This window comes from Oncorhynchus kisutch, linkage group LG3 (genome assembly GCF_002021735.2).
Source record: "Oncorhynchus kisutch isolate 150728-3 linkage group LG3, Okis_V2, whole genome shotgun sequence".
NCBI lineage: Eukaryota > Metazoa > Chordata > Actinopteri > Salmoniformes > Salmonidae > Oncorhynchus > Oncorhynchus kisutch.
The window spans coordinates 60,701,632-60,720,127 of NC_034176.2; the positions used below are offsets into that span (position 1 = coordinate 60,701,632).

Sequence of the window (18,496 nt, forward strand, 5' to 3'; positions counted from 1 at the left end):
CCGGTCAAAGCAGTCAAATAAAATGTTTTATTACAGCACTACATCGTTAAAGTGGTTACCCGTTGAACTGTCAAGGTAACATGACCTAGATGTCATTTTTATTTTACACAGTTAGACATTTGATGTAATTACTTTCAGTGTTTAAAAACATGGCACTGTACATTGTATTCCTTACTGAATGTATCCAATTCCCTATTTCCACTCGATTGTATCTTTTACTTCACTTTATTTAGAGTGAGCATCCAGCCACCACAGTCTAGCTGAGCTGAATTAACACTGACTGTATTGGAAGCATAACATTTTCCAACTTGAATACTTAACCAGTGAAGAGGAACGCTTCCAACATGTTGCATAATTTACCATGATCTCCCCCCAACACCAGATCTAGAGTGCATTGTAGGCACCATCAGTAAGCCCTGGAAAGTGAGAGGGGCACAACCCTCTGCATCAGGTTGGTGTCATTGAAATAACCTCTCGCTGGCTGGATTGACAAGCCGAGAAGCTTGAAAAGTGACGAAAGTGGGGGGCAATCACAGTCAGGTAGAATCATGGGGAGAGAATAGAAAACAACCCTCTACAAAAAGCAGCACAAAATAATTCAGTGGGGTGTCAGTTCACTGCTTAAAATGTTGAAGAATGCATAGTGTTAGAGATGGGAGGGGGATATGTTTTGATTTGGGATGGGGGGGGGGGGGGGGGGGGGGGGGGGGGGGTATAAAGTTGGTTCCTTCCCATATCTCAGTCACACAGCACACCTCAGGCACATTCGCATTGAGATCAGTCAGATGAGTTCTTGTAAACTGTACGTCACCACCATTCTCTAAGGGGCTATACAGCGTACTGCTTGCCCAAAGCAAATGAACTATGGCAAGAACCCTGCTATTTTTAAAGAGCACACTTCACAAGGCATTGACTCCCCTTCGCTGGCTGTGATGAACATCAAGGATCACACACCAAGGACTGTACAGGGTTAAACACTGTCTCAATGGTCAAGACATCAGTGTGACACAACCACTATCTGACCACTTGAAACAGAAATGACTGCCAAAATGGAAAATGAGAAGAGCTTCCAGTAATATCATTAGGTCAAAGCACTGCTGCATTCCACTGAGCGTCCTCTGAGTCTTACAGAGGGACTTCATTACATTTCCCAGACACATGAAGAGTATCTGAGTCTCTGCATAGGCTACATGGAAAATCAAGCTCCCTTTCCAAGAATCACCCCCTGGTCTACATATCTCAGTCACACAGCACACCTCTCACTCTGTCACATGCAAGAGGCCAGTTCAGATCAATGTAAAGTAACACATAACATAGTTATAATATGTATGAGTAAATATCTACTGCTCTGAGAAGTATGTATATATATAATTATGTCTATGGTCTGCATGGCATTTAGGGGGATTTCATTTATTCATTTTGAACTTTTTATTCTAGAGGCTGTGCCTTAAGCACGGTCCCCCCCTGGGAACCCTGTAGATTCCCATGACTATATCTAATATCTAAACAGCTAAATAGCTATGTGCATAATATCATATCTCTCTCTTTAAGTGCACAACTATATACAGAATATATCTACAGAAGAAGCAGATCCCCTCCCTCCTACCATTTACAGCTAGAACCATGACCCCTGCTGTGACAAAGGATGGTGTAATTTTCTTGTAATACAGACCCTTATAATTATAATAATGGCTGCTTTCTTTTGAGAGTCCATTACCAGAAGGAAATACCTACAAGTAGCCATCAAAGAATGATTTGAAATGTAAAGTGAGGTCAAAGCAGGTGAATAACGACAGAAGAATAGAACAGTAAGAGACATGGAGAGAGACAGGAGGTCGATTTGCTGCTCCCACTGCAGGGACGGCTACTTCATTCTAGAGCTACTTGTCTGTCTGCTGTCTGATCCACGAAAACGTTGAGAAGAGTTACGGTTGCCAAGCAGGAAAACAAACAAACAAAAGTCAAATAGTCTCTCTCTCTCGCTCCCCTAAGGTATCATCCTTGGTCTTCTGTCAAATAGGCTTGCCGTCTCTTTAAGTCTAATCTCACTAAACTGACTGCCTCCCTTCAGCTCTACAGGGTACAGCTCCAGTCCAATTCCCCAAATTACAGATGATGCTCAAGGGACAAGCGAGAGAGTACTGGAGAAAGCCCACTCATCTCACTTACCGACTTAGACAAGATCTCAGAGGCAGATACGCCGCCGTAGCCCTGAAAAATGCAATACCACTATGTGGGAAATCTCATGGGATTAACGTCTATAACCTGTTTATCATAAACTTTGTCCCATAGGTATGAATAATGAATCTCTTTGCTTTCTCTCCTTCTTTTTGTGTTTTCATCAAGAAGGCGAGAGCAGAAATGTAATGTTTCTCACACCGCTCTGCCCCTCCACGCACCACAGTCTGCCTGCCTCTTAACATGTGGCTGGTGCTCTCACCGCCTCCTCCAGTCACTTCAGCAGCGACGTGCGGCGCCGTGATACACGCATCGCATGCCTCCCTCTCCCCCCTCAGCCCAGGCTCTGCTCTTCAGGCTGCAATTAGGAGAGGAGAGGGACTATAACAGGAAACGTGACCAGGGGAACTGGGCTGATCTCTGTGGCCACTGTGCTGGCCTGGAAGTTCTTAGTGCTCCCCTCTGAGAAGAGAATCTGACAGGTCCACAGCCAACAGCTAACATTACTAATGCTCTTTCACCCAGGAGCTACCTGTGACTTATACCTGCCTCATACGCATTGGACGAGCTAAAAAGCAGGAGTTCAGAAAATAATTAATCTCTGGTAAGTCATTCCAGTCATTTATACTGTATGAATTGTTTTGTTTCTATTGTAATTTTTGTTAGACATAACATTTTATAATTTGTGTGGACACGTATAAAATGTATGATTTAAATACCACATCGATACAGTATGTGTATCTTGTTGCGTCTCAAACGCATATAATCTATCACCACAATGGACAACAGCGACTGATTTGATAACGTTAGCCCCGAGTGCAAGGCTGAACCCTCGAGACAATTTGATACCAGATTGACTATGTTGATGTGTGCTACACTAATACTCTGTAGCCATGAGGGAGAAATAAATCAAAAGAAATCCTGAAACCATCTGTGCATCTTGAGTTACACAGTAGTGTACAACGTATTGAGTCTTGTATTCTATGTGTAAGTGTAAGGTAACTCAACCTCAGATATCGTTTTCCTTTCAAAAGTAGGCAAACATAGCATTGTATTAATTTATGACAGTGTTAATAACATTGAATTGTTTCAATAGATCAAGATGCAGGTGCTCCAGGACTAATTGTCGAGACTTGAAATGATGACAATGAAGCCGAACATACAGCCGAACACTAGAACAGCAGTTCAACTAGTCAAATAACATCTAATGACACTGAACTAATCCTTATAGCAAATATAATGTCAAATAACTGTGGTGAAAGACCTCGGAGAAGAGGTGTGATAGATAGACACTGTCTGTCAGACTCAGAGAATAAGTGCTGCCAGAGAGAGCCAGTGAGTCCAGTGAGTCCAGTGCGATATTGGGTGGGTGAAGCAGGGCTGAGGAGACGGCTCATCAGTGACAGACGGAGTTTCCTAGAGGAGTGAGTAGGAAGACAGATTATTGGAAGCTGCTATGTGATTAAAGCTGTTTTAATCTACAGTGGGCAAACACACACACCCACACACACATATTGTACGTCACTTAATTCTACAGTATCATCACAGTATTGAGGCTTGCTTGATAGTTGATCTTGGATAGACAGAACTCAACATAATGTGTATGCTGAGTGCTTGCCTTGATAGTACCAAATATTGCTTATTTTTCGACTAATGTTACAGTACAGTTTATGATTAGAGATTGCAGGTGCATCAAGTCAGGTTGTATGACTATATCCATAAACTGATCAATTGATGTGGATACTCCATATAGCTTTGTGTGCTACTTGGGGTTGGAACACAGCACCAATTGTCTCAGGCATACCAGCCTGTGAACTGAGTCATAGCCTATTAAGATGAATTCAAGCTGAATAATGTACAGCGTATTTCAAAATACAGTACGTATTCCTCTTTTTTTCTACATGATTAGCTGCATTATTGAAAACTTCAGAAAAATGTCTACATGGTCATCAAATCTGACATTTGTATAGACAGCATTTAAAATGGCACAGACAGAGAAATTGACTTTCAGTTATCATTGAATGGCATTCAAATGAAAGGTCAATGGACTCGCTTTGAGGAGAACAAGAAACTGATATTCTGGATATAAGCTTGCCTGTCATTTAAGAGTTAAAATGGGATTGATCCATTTGAACTAGGTATAGCTGAGGCCCTGAATGAAATACTTTACCATTGTCCGATAGCATCCTACCTAAACCAACTAATTTAACACATTGTTTAAAATCCCATTGTTGTCTCCTTAACTCTCGCTACTGCTCAAGAAAAGTGTCAGAGAAAGAGAGAGCCAGAGCGACTGAGAGAGAGGGGGAGAAAGAGAGAGGGGGAAGAAGACGGGGGCAGAAATTGAATTGCAGGAAGGGTGTGAGGCCACAGTAGCATTAGCTTAATGATGACCCTTCATTAGAAATGGGAATGTTATTTCCCAAAGGCATTGTGTTTACACTTCCTCTCCTTGATAAAAGGCCAGACATCATGACCTCACTGGGAGGACTCACTGTAAGTACCCAGTAACAGAACAAGGAGATATTTAAAAAATGCAATTTTGGACATAATGGGCCATCCATGACTACTAAGACAGCTGCAAACAGTGACGATTGAGGATGTCTATCTCTAAAGCGCCTGGAGTTGAAAAAAGTTCTCTCCTTTAGGGGATAAACTTCAGGGCGTGGCAGGAAGGACATTGAATGACACACAGTTAACACATACGATTAGGAGTAACAAGACAACCATATATAGGAAAGTTTGTTTGACTCTTTACATTACAGCACAGAGTCAATGTTTTCCAATATTTTTTATTTTTTATTTATATATATTTTTACCCCTTTTTCTCCCCAATTTCGTGGTATCCAATTGGTAGATACAGTCTTGTCTCATTGCTGCAACTCCCGTACGGACTCGGGACAGGCGAAGGTCGAGAGCCGTGCGTCCTCCGAAACACAATCCAACCAAGCCGCACTGCTTCTTGACACAATGCCCGCTCAACTCGCCGCACCAATGTGTCGGAGGAAACACCGTACACCTGGCACGTTGTCTGCGTGCACTGTGCTCGGCCAGCCACAGGAGTCGCTAGTGCGCAATGGGACAAGGACATCCCTGCCAGGCAAACCCTCCCCTAACCCAGATGACGCTAGGCCAATTTCTCACCGCCCCATGGGTCTCCCGGTCACGGCCAGCTGCGACAGAGCTTGGACTCGAACCCAGAATCTCTAGTGGCACAGCTAACACTGTGACGCAGTGCCTTAGACCACTGCGCCACTTGGGTGGCCCAACAAACCATTTTTACCTGTTCTGATATATAGCTGAACACAAGATTCAATAAGATATGGAACAACAAAACGTGATAAGATATTTACCTGCCAAGTTCATTACCTCAAAGGCCAAGATAAGCCTATTGTCAGTGTGGAGAATATAAGAGACTTTCTTATCTGTGCTATATGGGGTTGTAATGAAAGTAATTTGATTGTAGTCGTTTTTGAACATTAGAATATGATATTAAGCTATTTGGGAACATTTATGAACCATAATCCCCCTCATTTTAATATCCACTGCTTAAGGGCTGGCAACAATAAGAGTGGAATAATCCAGATAAAGGATATTATCTGGGATGGACTGCTTTAATGCTTAGCTATCCTCTTGGCCACAAAGAAAGTGTCCATTAAAGAAAGTGTCCATTCAACTTTTCTAGCGGAAAACTCCCAAAAGTGCCAACCCTGCCCACTGGGCATGCAGGTCAAGCTTAATTAAACGCACCTGAAGTAATAGCTAAGCAATTGAAAGAAGACAAATATTTTTTGAGCTAGTAGTGTTGCCTGAGGTGTGAGTGGTCTCAATGGCCCAAATTAAATTCTCTGCTTCTCCCTTCCTTCAGATGATGAGACAGTCTGCATGGAGGCAGATGACGGCACCAGAGCTGTGGATGGGTCTGTTTGCCTTGGCCCTGACCCTCAGTCTAACCATGGCTGAACATATGGATCAGAGGCCAGCACTCCAAACCAGCCCAGTTTTCCACAGGTACAAGAGAGAGTGGTTGTGGAACAACCTTTACGTGGAGGAGGAAAGGCCAACCTACTTCCAATACTATCTTGGAAAGGTATGCCATTGTTTTACCTTGGAGGCTCAGGTAGAAATCCAGAGAGTTGAATGAAGATATACAGTAATGATATATCTGATAGATCAGAATGTCTTATCTTAACATTGTCATCTGTTTTTCTATTTGTAGTTAAAGTCAACAAAGTCTGGTGACAGGACACACTATGTCATTGAGGGAGAAGGTGCCAACACAATCTTCAAAGTGGATGAAAAAGGAGACATCTTTGTCACTGAACGATTGGATCGAGAGGTGAAAAGCAAATACCATCTAAGTGCAAAGCTGGTTGATACCAGCAACAAATTGGTGGAGAAAGTGGAAGACTTTGTGATCCTGGTTACTGACATCAATGACAATGATCCAGTGTTTACTAAATCGTTCAACGCTTCTATCAAAGAGAGATCCAAAAGAGGTACATGAGGTCAAATCCTAAACACAGGGATGGTTATGCTGGATATTAAAGAATGCTTTTGCTAAATCACTTCTCTTTATTTCTTCCCTGTGTAGGAACTAAAGTGATAGAAGTCACAGCCACTGATGCAGATGATCCAACGACTGCAAATGGAGAACTTGATTACAAATTATTAAAGGGGGGGGAATTCTTCAATATAGACAGCACAACAGGTAGGAGATGTTCATTCATTTGAACTCATACTTCATAAAGTCCATTGTATCTTCATCTCTTTTCAATATTCTTTCCTAATAACCCCATATTCATTTACTGTTGTATTCATGCCTCTGAAGATGCACGCGTCATGAATCAAAGACTAAATGAATGTTCTTCATTTCAGGGATTATCACCACCAAATATGAGAACCTGGACCGTGAGACCCAGAGTAGCTATGTGGTTGTGGTTCAAGCCCAGGATCTGAGAGGAATTAAACAAGGGGGCACCGCCACCACCTCTGTCAGCATCGCAGTCAGCGACATCAATGATAACATAGCCACATTTACCAAAAGTAAGGGCAAAAAAGAACATCCCTGACAGCTATACAGTTAAAGCACATTGACAGTTATTGGTCTTATAGGAGATAAACCTAAATATGAATGATTGTTACTGAATTCCTTGTAGCAAATTTGGGATTATTCCATAATGTTGTCCCTCAGAAGCGTCTCTTACTAACACGTAGTGTCTTTTTCCCTAGGTTCCTATGTATTTAGAGTGAAAGAGGACATGAAGCGGGGACAGAGAATAGACACCATGGTCCTGGAGGACAGAGATGAGATCCAGAATAAAGACCCCATCTTCACCATAGCACCTTCATCTGACATTTTTGAAATGGAGCGCAGTCAGATCAAAGACGGCAACCTCATGCTGAAAAAGGTATTTCACTCATCCTTAAACTGTTACTTTTTTTTATCACAAAAAAAACAATCCACATTTTTGTCTCTATAGTGCAACCAGGTTTAATGCTTTCCTAATCTGTCCTAAACTCTACTGTAGATATGAGCATTACCGAATGACACATAACACTAAACTATACAGTAGCAGAGACTAAAGAAATAAGACCATGCACTCTTTGAAGCACATATGAAAATGAATGTCCTTGAAAGACTCCTTGAAGACCATTATTAAGTAATGAAAATTAAACTACTTAAAGTATTCTGCGAAAAAAAAAAGTATCAGTACAGCCTGTATATTATAGATAACGATGTAGGGAATATGTATGAGAGTGACACATTTGCTGAAGATTATACATATAGTACATGTACTGAGTCTTTTCCTTAAAGTTCCTTAACTACTTTTCAGGGACTGGATTATGAAACCAAGAACAGCTACACATTCTTTGTGCATGTGAGGGAGAACCACTTGCAGTCCCCTGCGGATAATAAGGACAATCCTTTGATCAAGGCCCAGGTGACCATCCAGGTGCTAGATGTTGATGAGCAGCCAGAATTCAGCAGGAGCATCTACAACTTTAATGTCATAGAGGAAATGATGGTCAATAATATTGGAGTCGTTTCAGCCAGAGATCCTGATCAAGCCAACAAGGCCATACGGTACTCCAACACATTCACATGCTACTGATGCTAGAATTAACAGCACTTCTTTTCTGAGAGGTGATTTCCACAATGTTTCAATGTGCCCTCTACAGGTATTCCATTGAGGACAAGGACAGTCCCATTGGTATCAACCCCATAACTGGACAACTTTTCACAGTGAGGAAGCTGGATCGGGAGTTAGTAGCCAATCACATGTTCCAGGTTAAAGCTAAGGAGGAACCAAATGGTATGACATTAGCCATCATCTTTAATCTTATTAACAGCAAATACACATTTATTGCGTGAAATGTAATTCATGTCCAAAACATTTTTTATCTTAGTAACTAGTATGGTTTAGGTTTTTCCCAATAATAAAATAACGTTTCCCATCTCCTCTTCAGGACTGGAATCTTTTGTGAACGTCAACATACTGGTCATTGATATCAATGACAACAAACCAGAGCTGTCCATTGAAGAGATATTCGTTTGTGAAAATGATATGGCTGGAACGGTAGGATTTTTTCCAGAGTTAGACGTCATCTAAGCCATCAATCATTAAACTTTTCTGAAACTTGCATTAAGTCTTTATTTAAATGTATTCCCCTCACACAGGTGATTGGGACCATAAGTGCCACAGACAAAGATGATCATTTGCCCGCATTCAGCTTCACGATGGTGAAGCCGAACGGCAACTTTTCAGTCATCGATAACAACGGTGAGAGAACTGATCATTTCTATGCATGAACATGTGACAAGTGGCACCTTTATTATGGCACCTTAAGCTGTGCAGGCAGACACATTCTACTAATGTTAAGCTGTTGGTTGGTGTGAGGGGCGGTGAGGTGGGTATAACAGGGACAATTTGGAGGTGAATGGCTGGTTCAGATATGTGCTCAGTATAGCACTGTGCTCCCCAGTGGTCGAGGAATCAGCCTGGGCAGCGCTCCGTTCTAAAACTATCTGACGTCTGAACGTTCTCCATCTAGTCGGGTGGAAACGAGAACAGCAACAAACCGCTGAGAGCCCCTGAAATATTCATGATGTACAAGCTCTTTAAAACCAGCAGCCCTTCATTACATATTTGGAGAGCAACATTGACGGCCTCAGAGGCACTCTGGCTGGGGAACATTTTCAGTGCAGCGCTGGGGTGGCTTGGTCCAGTCTGTGCTGCCTCGTTGGCTGCACTGCATAATGAACTGATGTGACATTTCACCATGTAATGATCAGCCAGGAACACAGAACACTGGGAGTAGGCTGCACATTAGCCCATTGCAACTAGAGAGAAGGTCATAGCAGCGGAAGACCAGAAGAACAGTGAGAATTTGTTCTTACATTAGTGATGACGTGCATGTCAAGGCCATATCTCTAGCTTTGATGTACTGTATACACTACAGTACATCCTTCATAGGTTATACTGTAACTCTACTCTACTAAAATGAGACCAACCAAATTGAACATATAAAATGAGCATGCTCAGTTTCTATCAACATTTCTATCACCATATACTGGCACCTAAAGCTCATGGAGATAATCATGTCTAATCCACATGGGACTAACCATGTGGAAAAGCCTAATTCCTATATCGAGGTTTGGAGCACATTCAATTATCTTGCTTTGAGGATTCTTACCTACTGCGATTTTAGGGATTTTGTTAGCGCGGAAATATTTCACCTACACATAAACCCTCAGATTCAACTGCTTATTAGACCTATATCTATCCTGCCCTGCCTCCCTCACTACATATTCATTGCCAGATCCACTGGCTCCAGGTCATCTATAAGTCCTTGCTAGGTAATTTCAGCTCACTGGTCACGATAACAACACCCACCCACCCGTAGCACGTGCTCCAGCAGGTATATCTCACTGGTCATCCCCAAAGCCAACACTTCCTTTGGCTGCCTTTCCTTCCAGTTCTCTGCTGCCAATGACTGGAAAGAATTGCAAAAATCATTGAAGTTGGAGACTTATATATCTCCCTCACTAACTTTAAACATCAGCTATCTGAGCAGCTAACCGATTGCTGCAGCTGTACACAGCCCATCAGTAAATAGCCCATCTGTCACGATCATTTAGAGATGGATTGGACCAAGGTGCAGCGTGGTAGGCATACATCCATCCTCGGTGGTGGCTCCGGTTCGGGACGTAGGGCGGGACGTAGGGCGTGACAGTACCCCCCCCCAAAAGGTGCAGACCCGGCCGCAAAACCTGACTCCACGGGGGAGGGTCCGGGTGGGCATCTAACCTCGGTGGCGGCTCTGGTTCGGGACGTAGACCCCGCACCACTTGCTGATCCCTCCGGGCAACCGGACCGTGGATCGTCGCCGGGGACTCCGGACCGTAGATCGTCACTGGGGACTCCGGACCGTAGATCGTCACCGGGGACTATGGACCGTAGATCGTCGCCGTGGACTCCGGACCGTAGATCGTCACCGGAGGCTCCGGACCGTAGATCGTCGCCGGGGGCTCCGGACCGGGAACCCTTGCCGGAGGCTCCGGACCGCAGACCGTCACCGGAGGCTCCGGACCACAGACCGTCGCCGGAGGCTCCGGACTGCAGACTGTCGCCGGAGACTTTGCACTGCAGACCGTCGCTGGAGACTCCGGACCTTGGATAGTCTCTGGAGGCTTTGGTCCATGAATCGTCACTGGAGACTCTGGGCCATGTGTCGTCACTGGAGGTTTCGGGCCATGGATCGTCACTGGAGGCTCCGGGCCATAGATATTCACTGGAGGCTCCGGGCCATGGATCATCACTGGAGGCTTCGTGCCATGGATCATCACTGGAGGCTTCGTGCGTGGAGCAGGCACAGGACGTACCAGGCTGGAGACACGCACTGGAGGCCGGGTGCATGGAGCTGGCACAGGATATACTGGACCGTGGAGGCGCACTGGAGGTCTGGAGCGTAGAGCTGGCACAACATGTCCTGGCTGGATGCTCACTTTAGCCCGGCAAGTGCGGGGCACTGGCATAGGACGCACTGGGCTGTGAAGGCGCACTGGCGACACAGTGCGTAGAGCTGGCGAAGGATATCCTGGACCGAGGAGGCGTACTGGAGACCAGGAGCGCTGAGCCGGCACAACCCGTCCTGGCTATATGCTCACGTTCGCACGGCAAGTGAGGGGAGCTGGCACCGAGCACACCGGGCTGTGAATGCGCACTGGAGACACCGTGCGTATCACTGCATAACATGGTGCCTGAATGGTCACACGCTCCTTAAAGCGAGTGCGTGGAGTTGGCTCTGGTCTGAAACCTGGCACCGCCAACAACCCCTTGTGCCCCCCAAAACATTTTTTGGGCCCTGCCTCTTGTGCTTCCTTCGTGGTCGCGAACCCCGGTGTCGTCCTTGTTCCTCCCTAGCTGCCTCCGTCTGCTCCCATGGAGGGCGATCACTTCCGGCCATGCTGCTTGGTCCGTTTGTGGTGGGATCTTCTGTCACGATCGTTTAGAGATGGATTGGACCAAGGTACAGCGTGGTAGGATTTTACTTTTATTAAAATGACACAGAAAAAAAAAAAATACAAAAAGCAAGATGCAGCGTGGTATGTTTCCATCCTTTTATTTGGAAGAGAAACTCAAAGAACAAAAACAATAAAGCGAAAAAATGAAAAGTAAAGCTACATGCCGTGCAGAAAGCAACTACACATAAACAAGATCCCACAAACTAGAGGTGGAAAAGGGCTGCCTAAGTATGATCCCCAATCAGAGACAACGATAGCTGCCTCTGATTGGGAACCATACCCGGCCAACAAAGAAATAGAAAAACTAGAATGCCCAAATCACACCCGACCTTACCAAATGGAGAAATAAAAAGGCTCTCTAAGGTCAGGGCGTGACCCCATCCAATCTACCTCCCTCAACCCCATATTGTTTTTATTTACTTTTTTTCTCTTTTGCACACCAGTATTTCTACATCATCATCATCTGCACATCTCTCACTCCAGTGTTAATTTGCTCAATTGTAATTACTTCGCTACTATGGCCTATTTATTGCCTTACCTCCTCACGCCATTTGCACATACTGTATATAGACTTTTTTTCCTATTGTGTCATTGACTGTATGTTTGTTTATTCCATGGGTAACTCCGTGTTGTTGTTTGTGTCGCACTGCTTTGCTTTATCTTGGCCAGGTCGCAGTTGTAAATGAGTACTTGTTCTCAACTGGCCTACCTGGTTGAATAAAGGTGAAATAAAAATACATTTTAAAAAATTAGGTAGATGCAAAAGTTTGCACCTAAGTAAATTGTAGCTAAGATCATTCCACCATTGGAACCAATGCTATGAAGACCCATGTAATGTATAAAAATCTAACCATGGCAAACCTCTAATAACTAACATTGTTTTATGTCCGCCTCTCCTAGACAACACATCTAACATAGTGCTGAAACATGGAGGCTTCAGCCTGGAGGACTCCAGGGATTATGTAATAGAAATTGGGATCAGCGATGGAGGCAGGCCTCCCATGAGCAGCATCACCTCTCTGCCTATCAAAGTGTGCAGGTGTGACAACAAGAGGATCCACACCCAGTGCAAAGCAGCCCAACTCAAAATGGGTGTCAGTGTCCACGCCCTTATTGTTATACTGGTGTGCATCCTGACTATTCTGGGTGAGTCAATCTCTCCTCTACAATATACAGCCATCTCTATTTTAACTGGCATTCTACCACACCGCTGTCCCTGATTAAGACATGTTGTAAAATAGAGCAATCGTCTAAGAAATAAAAAAACAGAGATCATTAAACAAGGTACTTCAGCTCAAGGTGTTCTTGGGTAAAATCAAGATGTATTTACGACACAAGGACAAGGATAGGTTTTATTAACGATAAAAGTGAACAATACACATGATGGGGGATATGCAACTAAATTCAATCTATTGTTTGTTTATTTTTTGGGGCAAAGTTGAAGAGTTTTACCTCAGTATCTGATTGGATAAATAATATTCAAGAATGCAGGACAAGAGAAGTAAATAGTGGAAGGAACGGGAAGCATTGAGCTGAATATTCTCTTTGATAATTTCTCTGCTGTCTTGGGAGAAAGCCATTTGTCATATTAGATGAGCCATGTGCCAGAGATGTTTTATCAAAAGCTCATATTTGAAGCAGAGAGCAATCACACTGCTGCAGTAGGCTTCTACAAAAGCAGATAATGTGGGAAAAACATGAGAAGAATGGGAAGGCTAATGAGAAGATGATCAGTTATTCGGCTGTCTTGTTTCCAAAGACACAGAATGAAGTGATGATTAACTATTAAACATTGAAGTCATTATCATACGAATCCCAAAGAAATATATTGGAGACCCATTCGACAAAATATTTTCTCACACCCGATTTAATTTGCCTCATGAAATATATATATATATATTCCCCCCCCCCCGCTTCTATCTTTTTTAGTACTTATTAAAACCCCAAACTGTGTAACATGGATATTAAACATGTTTTCTTCCTCGTTCCAGTCATAGTGATCCTGATCGCTATGAGAAAACGTCACCAGAAGGATGCCCTGGTCACTCTGGGTAAGAGTGAGATCCACGAGCAGCTAGTGACGTACGACGAGGAGGGCGGTGGGGAGATGGACACCAACGGCTACGACGTGTCCATCCTGACCTCAGCTCGGAATGACGGCAGCATGAGCATGAGGCAGGGCCCCGGCCTTTACGCCATGGTGAAGAAACCGCCAACCGCGTGCAAGGGAGACATGGCTGTGATGATCGAGGTGAAGAAAGACGAGGCTGACCATGACAGGGATGAGATCCCCTACGATAGCCTGCACATCTATGGCTACGAGGGGCCAGAGTCCCTGGCTGGTAGCCTCAGTTCCCTGGATAGTTCCTCCACTGGCTCTAACCTTGACTATGACTTCTTAAACGACTGGGGCCCTCGCTTCAGAACCCTGGCTGAGCTCTACGGGGTGGATGGGTCTGAGGGAAGTGACTCCCCGTATTGAGCACACTGAGCCTAAAGACCAGCAGGCAGGATGTCTCTCAGCTCTCTCAGCTCTTCCTTTGACTAAAAGCACATCGGGATTAACTTCTTCCACTAATCCATCCAATCATAGCACACACTATGATAGGGTCCACTCAAGCGTGTGCCAATTTTAAGTAATTCTCTCTTCTTCTCGTTCTTTTTCCTCTTCTTCTACCTCTTGTTCCTCCTACTCTTACTTCTCCTTTTTCCACTCCTTTCCCTTGTTATTATTATATTATTATTTTAAAGAAATAGTGCTTTTATTTCCTTTTCTTTCATTTTATTTGTTTCTGTCATGTGAATATGACAACAAAGGGAAATAGATTTGGTGTAAAGAAATCCGTTAACATTCCACAACTGTGCTTCATTTATTTGTTTTACATTTATTTGAGGTTTCAGAGGAGATTAAGAAAATGTGTTTGATTTTTTGTCCGATTACTCTCACAGAAATCTGTATTCCTTCATTTTGATTGATTGTGTTTTTTTTTTATGGTTGACTAAACCAACTGTAGCTATGTAGAGAGGGTGGGTCATTCAGTGAGTCACAGTGGCAGTTGTCTTTTAGACAGAATTACCCTTCTCACCAAGAGCTACTATTGTCCAGGGAGCCCGGCAGGAAACAATGATAACAGAAGCTCTGAAATAATTAAAGTCTTTCCCCGTGTATTTGACAGGACTCATCAACACATCAATTGTTGTGGATAAAACCCAAGTCTCTGAGGTCCACTGTAACAAAAGTATTACAACCAACTCAGGAAATGTGAAGTAGCTCAATAGTCCTTTGGATGACCACAAAGTTATCTGAATAACTTTAACCTTTCATCCTAGAGCTACTGCTTCAACATCCCGCTTCAACATAATGCTTCAACATACTGCTTCAATATTCTTCTTCAACATATTGCTTCAACATACTGCTTCAACATATTGCTTCAACATACTGCTTCAACATACTGCTTCAATATTCTTCTTCAACATATTGCTTCAACATACTGCTTCAACATACTGCTTCAACATACTGCTTTAACATACTGCTTCAATATTCTACTTCAACATAGTGCTTCTGCTCCATTTGCTGAAACAGCTTAAAATAATGAGGGTAATCTACACAAGATCAAGTTTATCATTATCGCTATTGTCCTTCTTGACTGAAGACAAAAAAGAGAGCAAAGGTTTACCCCTGTTTTCATTATATTCCATTTGATTTAGAATGTGGACTGTTTGTTGTATACTGAAGCTTTGCCTACATGGGACCACTTCTCATAAACCATGGATACAATATGTGGAAGCCATCTTACCACTTCCCTGTCTGGATCATATACATGGAGAGCTGGACCCCCATCCTTTTTAAACACCAGAGTCCGCCCCTACACATTACCCAAACAAAACACTGGAATCTGCTTCCTGCACAGATGTGTGTGAGGAAGCCCTCTTCCTGTCCCGTTATCTTTTAAAGTAAAGCAACACATTGCATCCCGTTTTCCTGTTTTCCTGCCTGGGAAAAACCTCTGGAGAGGGCAAAATAGATATAGAACAATGTAAGAGCCATGATGGCTTTAACAACAAGCAACATTTAATTTCTGTGTTGACCATCTACCAAAGATCAGTATGGTGATACCTCGGCATACAATAGATGCCACTGGTAAACTGTGCTGTAATGTTGTGTCTCTAGTACTCCATTTCTATATAACATACCTGATCTACTTCGTTCCATGCTATTAATGATCATTGTCTGTGCACAACTCTATTCTATTTCACAAGCTCTTACTGTTAGTGGTGCTCTTCTGTAAACCTTACGGCAATAAGTAACTTGGCAATACGGGATCCATGTTATCGAGATTGTGAGTACTGGAAATATAGTTGTCTACACTGTATATAGAAATGTGCCTGAATATTGATACTGGCCTCACTTCCTTTTGCGTTTTTTTCAAAATTATTTTACTTGACACTGGTCTTTGTCTGCTGAGTGTAAGTGTAAAATATGTCGTTTTTTTTACACTTGTAGTTTAATTGATGTGTAATTGTGCATTGATTGATGCTATATGTATGTGTGAGTCTACCTGTGTAAATACACTTCAGTGGGTGTCAGTATTGGGCACCAAAAGGAGAAGAGAAAACATTAAAATGCATTCCTTTTGTATGCAGCTAGGTCATTCTGTAGGAGAGCAATATGTGCCTTGGTTTATGATCATTCTCTCGATGGTGAACACAATCTTTTCTATGGTTTGTATCGTGTAAAACAACAACTTTTTATTTAGTACCAATTTTGTATGTGTAAAATAAACATAGCACTCAAAAGTCCAAAAAGTGAGCTTTATTGTTTTAAAAAAATGCAAGAAGGAATAGAATAATATTGTAACGACGTTCTTCGTTTGTCGAAAGAGAGGACCGAAATGCAGCGTGGTGGTTACTCATGTCTTTAATGAAATAAACGACGATACATGAAATAACTTATAAATACAAAAACAACAAACGGAACGTGAAACTTATTACAGCCTATCTGGTGAACACTACACAGAGACAGGAACAATCACCCACGAAATACAAAGCGAACTCAGGCTACCTAAATACGGTTCCCAATCAGAGACAACGTGAATCACCTGACTCCTGATTGAGAACCGCCTCAGGCAGCCAAGCCTATACAACACCCCTAATCAGCCGCGATCCCAAATACTACAAACCCCAATACGAAATACAATAACATAAACTCCTGTCACACCCTGGCCTGACCAAATATATAACGAAAACACAAAATACAATGACCAAGGCGTGACAAATATTATACTAAATGGAATTGAACTGACTAGTTTAGCATAGCATAGCTTTGATACTTGGTACAAACCATGGTCCGTTCTACGTTTTGGTTTCTGTGTTTTTCTGTAAGATAAAGAACAGTATCATACGTTCCTTTATAGCCATCTAAGTTGACCTCTTGTAATTGTAAAGTCATTATTGTATGGGAGGGTTATCTTTAGGTGAGGTTCAGTCTTCAGATCCAACAGCAGCTACAGTCCCTGAGGTCTAGAAAGTATATGGGAGGACTGGGTGTGTGTGTGAGATTGCAAAGATAACAGAGAGACTAGGGAAAATAACTCAGTGATGTCATGCCTCAAACCCCCGGGACAGAAAAAAACAGCCAGCAGGGAACTTCCTGAAGCTTCACATGTCCTCACATTTTTTTAAAGGCCCAGGAAAGTGTTGGGCCTCTCAGGACCTCTGATATATGGTGAGTGCCACTGTGCATTTGGGCCTTATGAGTCATTGTTACAAGACTGAGAAAGCTATGTGCTTAAAATACTTTGATTCGTTACAGTTGGGATCTGTATCATGGACCGGAAGACGATAACGAAGGTCGTATTTGGAGTCTTCAAGAAATATTGCATCACACTTTCCAACGTTCAGCAACCAAGTGTCCCTTTACTATTTGCACTCTCAACTGAGGATTGTGAACCTTGAGCAAAAATCTCTTCATTTACAGCACAGGAAGTCCAAAGGGGCAAATTAGAGGGAAAATGTGTCATTTTGAATGTTTGAAGAGGCCACAATTTGGCAAAAAAAAACTATTTATTTATTTATTTTAATTTATCCGTTATTTTACCAAGTAAATTGACTGAGAACATGTTCTCATTTGCAGCAACGACCTGGGGAATAGTTACAGGGGAGAGGAGGGGGATTAATGAGCCAATTGTAAACTGGGGATTATTAGGTGACCATGATGGTTTGAGGGCCAGATTGGGAATTTAGCCAGGACACCGGGGTTAACACCCCTACTCTTACGATAAGTGCCATGGGAACTTTAATGACCTCAGAGAGTCAGGACACCCGTTTAACGTCCCATCCGAAAGACGGCCACCCTACACAGTTAGTTACACTCAGCTATGGGTCAGTTTCGGCTCCCGAGTGGCGCAGCAGTCCAAGGCACTGCATCTCAGTGCAAAAGGAGTCACAACAGTCCCTGGTTCAAATCCAGGCTGTATCACATCCAGCCGTGATTGGGAGTGCCATAGGGCGGCGCACTATTGGCCCAGTGTCATCTGGGTTTGGCCGGGATAGGTCATCATTGAAAATAAGGATTTGTTCTTAACTGACTCGCTTAGTTAAAAAAAGGTCAAATAAAAAATATATATGTTTCAACAGTGCTGAACTGAATAACTGGCAGACAGATGTAGTTTGCCCAAGTGAACACTAGGGGACAGTAAAATGTTGCAGTGCAGGAGGTAACATTTTAGATCAACGGCAATGCTTTCACAGAGAATAGATTTACTCTCTCTATTGTCAGTGGAGGAAAAT

At 43.0% G+C, this 18,496-nt stretch overlaps 1 protein-coding gene across 1 annotated transcript; it reads left to right on the plus strand.

The window, feature by feature from the left end:
• Positions 1-2,455: 2,455 nt before the first annotated feature.
• LOC109886327 (cadherin-5-like) lies at positions 2,456-16,513 on the plus strand. Its single transcript, XM_020478036.2, has 12 exons — positions 2,456-2,782; positions 6,047-6,268; positions 6,398-6,677; positions 6,773-6,889; positions 7,057-7,224; positions 7,411-7,589; positions 8,016-8,266; positions 8,362-8,495; positions 8,650-8,759; positions 8,861-8,963; positions 12,608-12,853; positions 13,699-16,513. The coding sequence occupies exons 2-12, from the start codon at positions 6,047-6,049 to the stop codon at positions 14,187-14,189; spliced, it is 2,301 nt and encodes a 766-aa protein (XP_020333625.1). The 5' UTR covers positions 2,456-2,782; the 3' UTR covers positions 14,190-16,513.
• Positions 16,514-18,496: the final 1,983 nt, after the last annotated feature.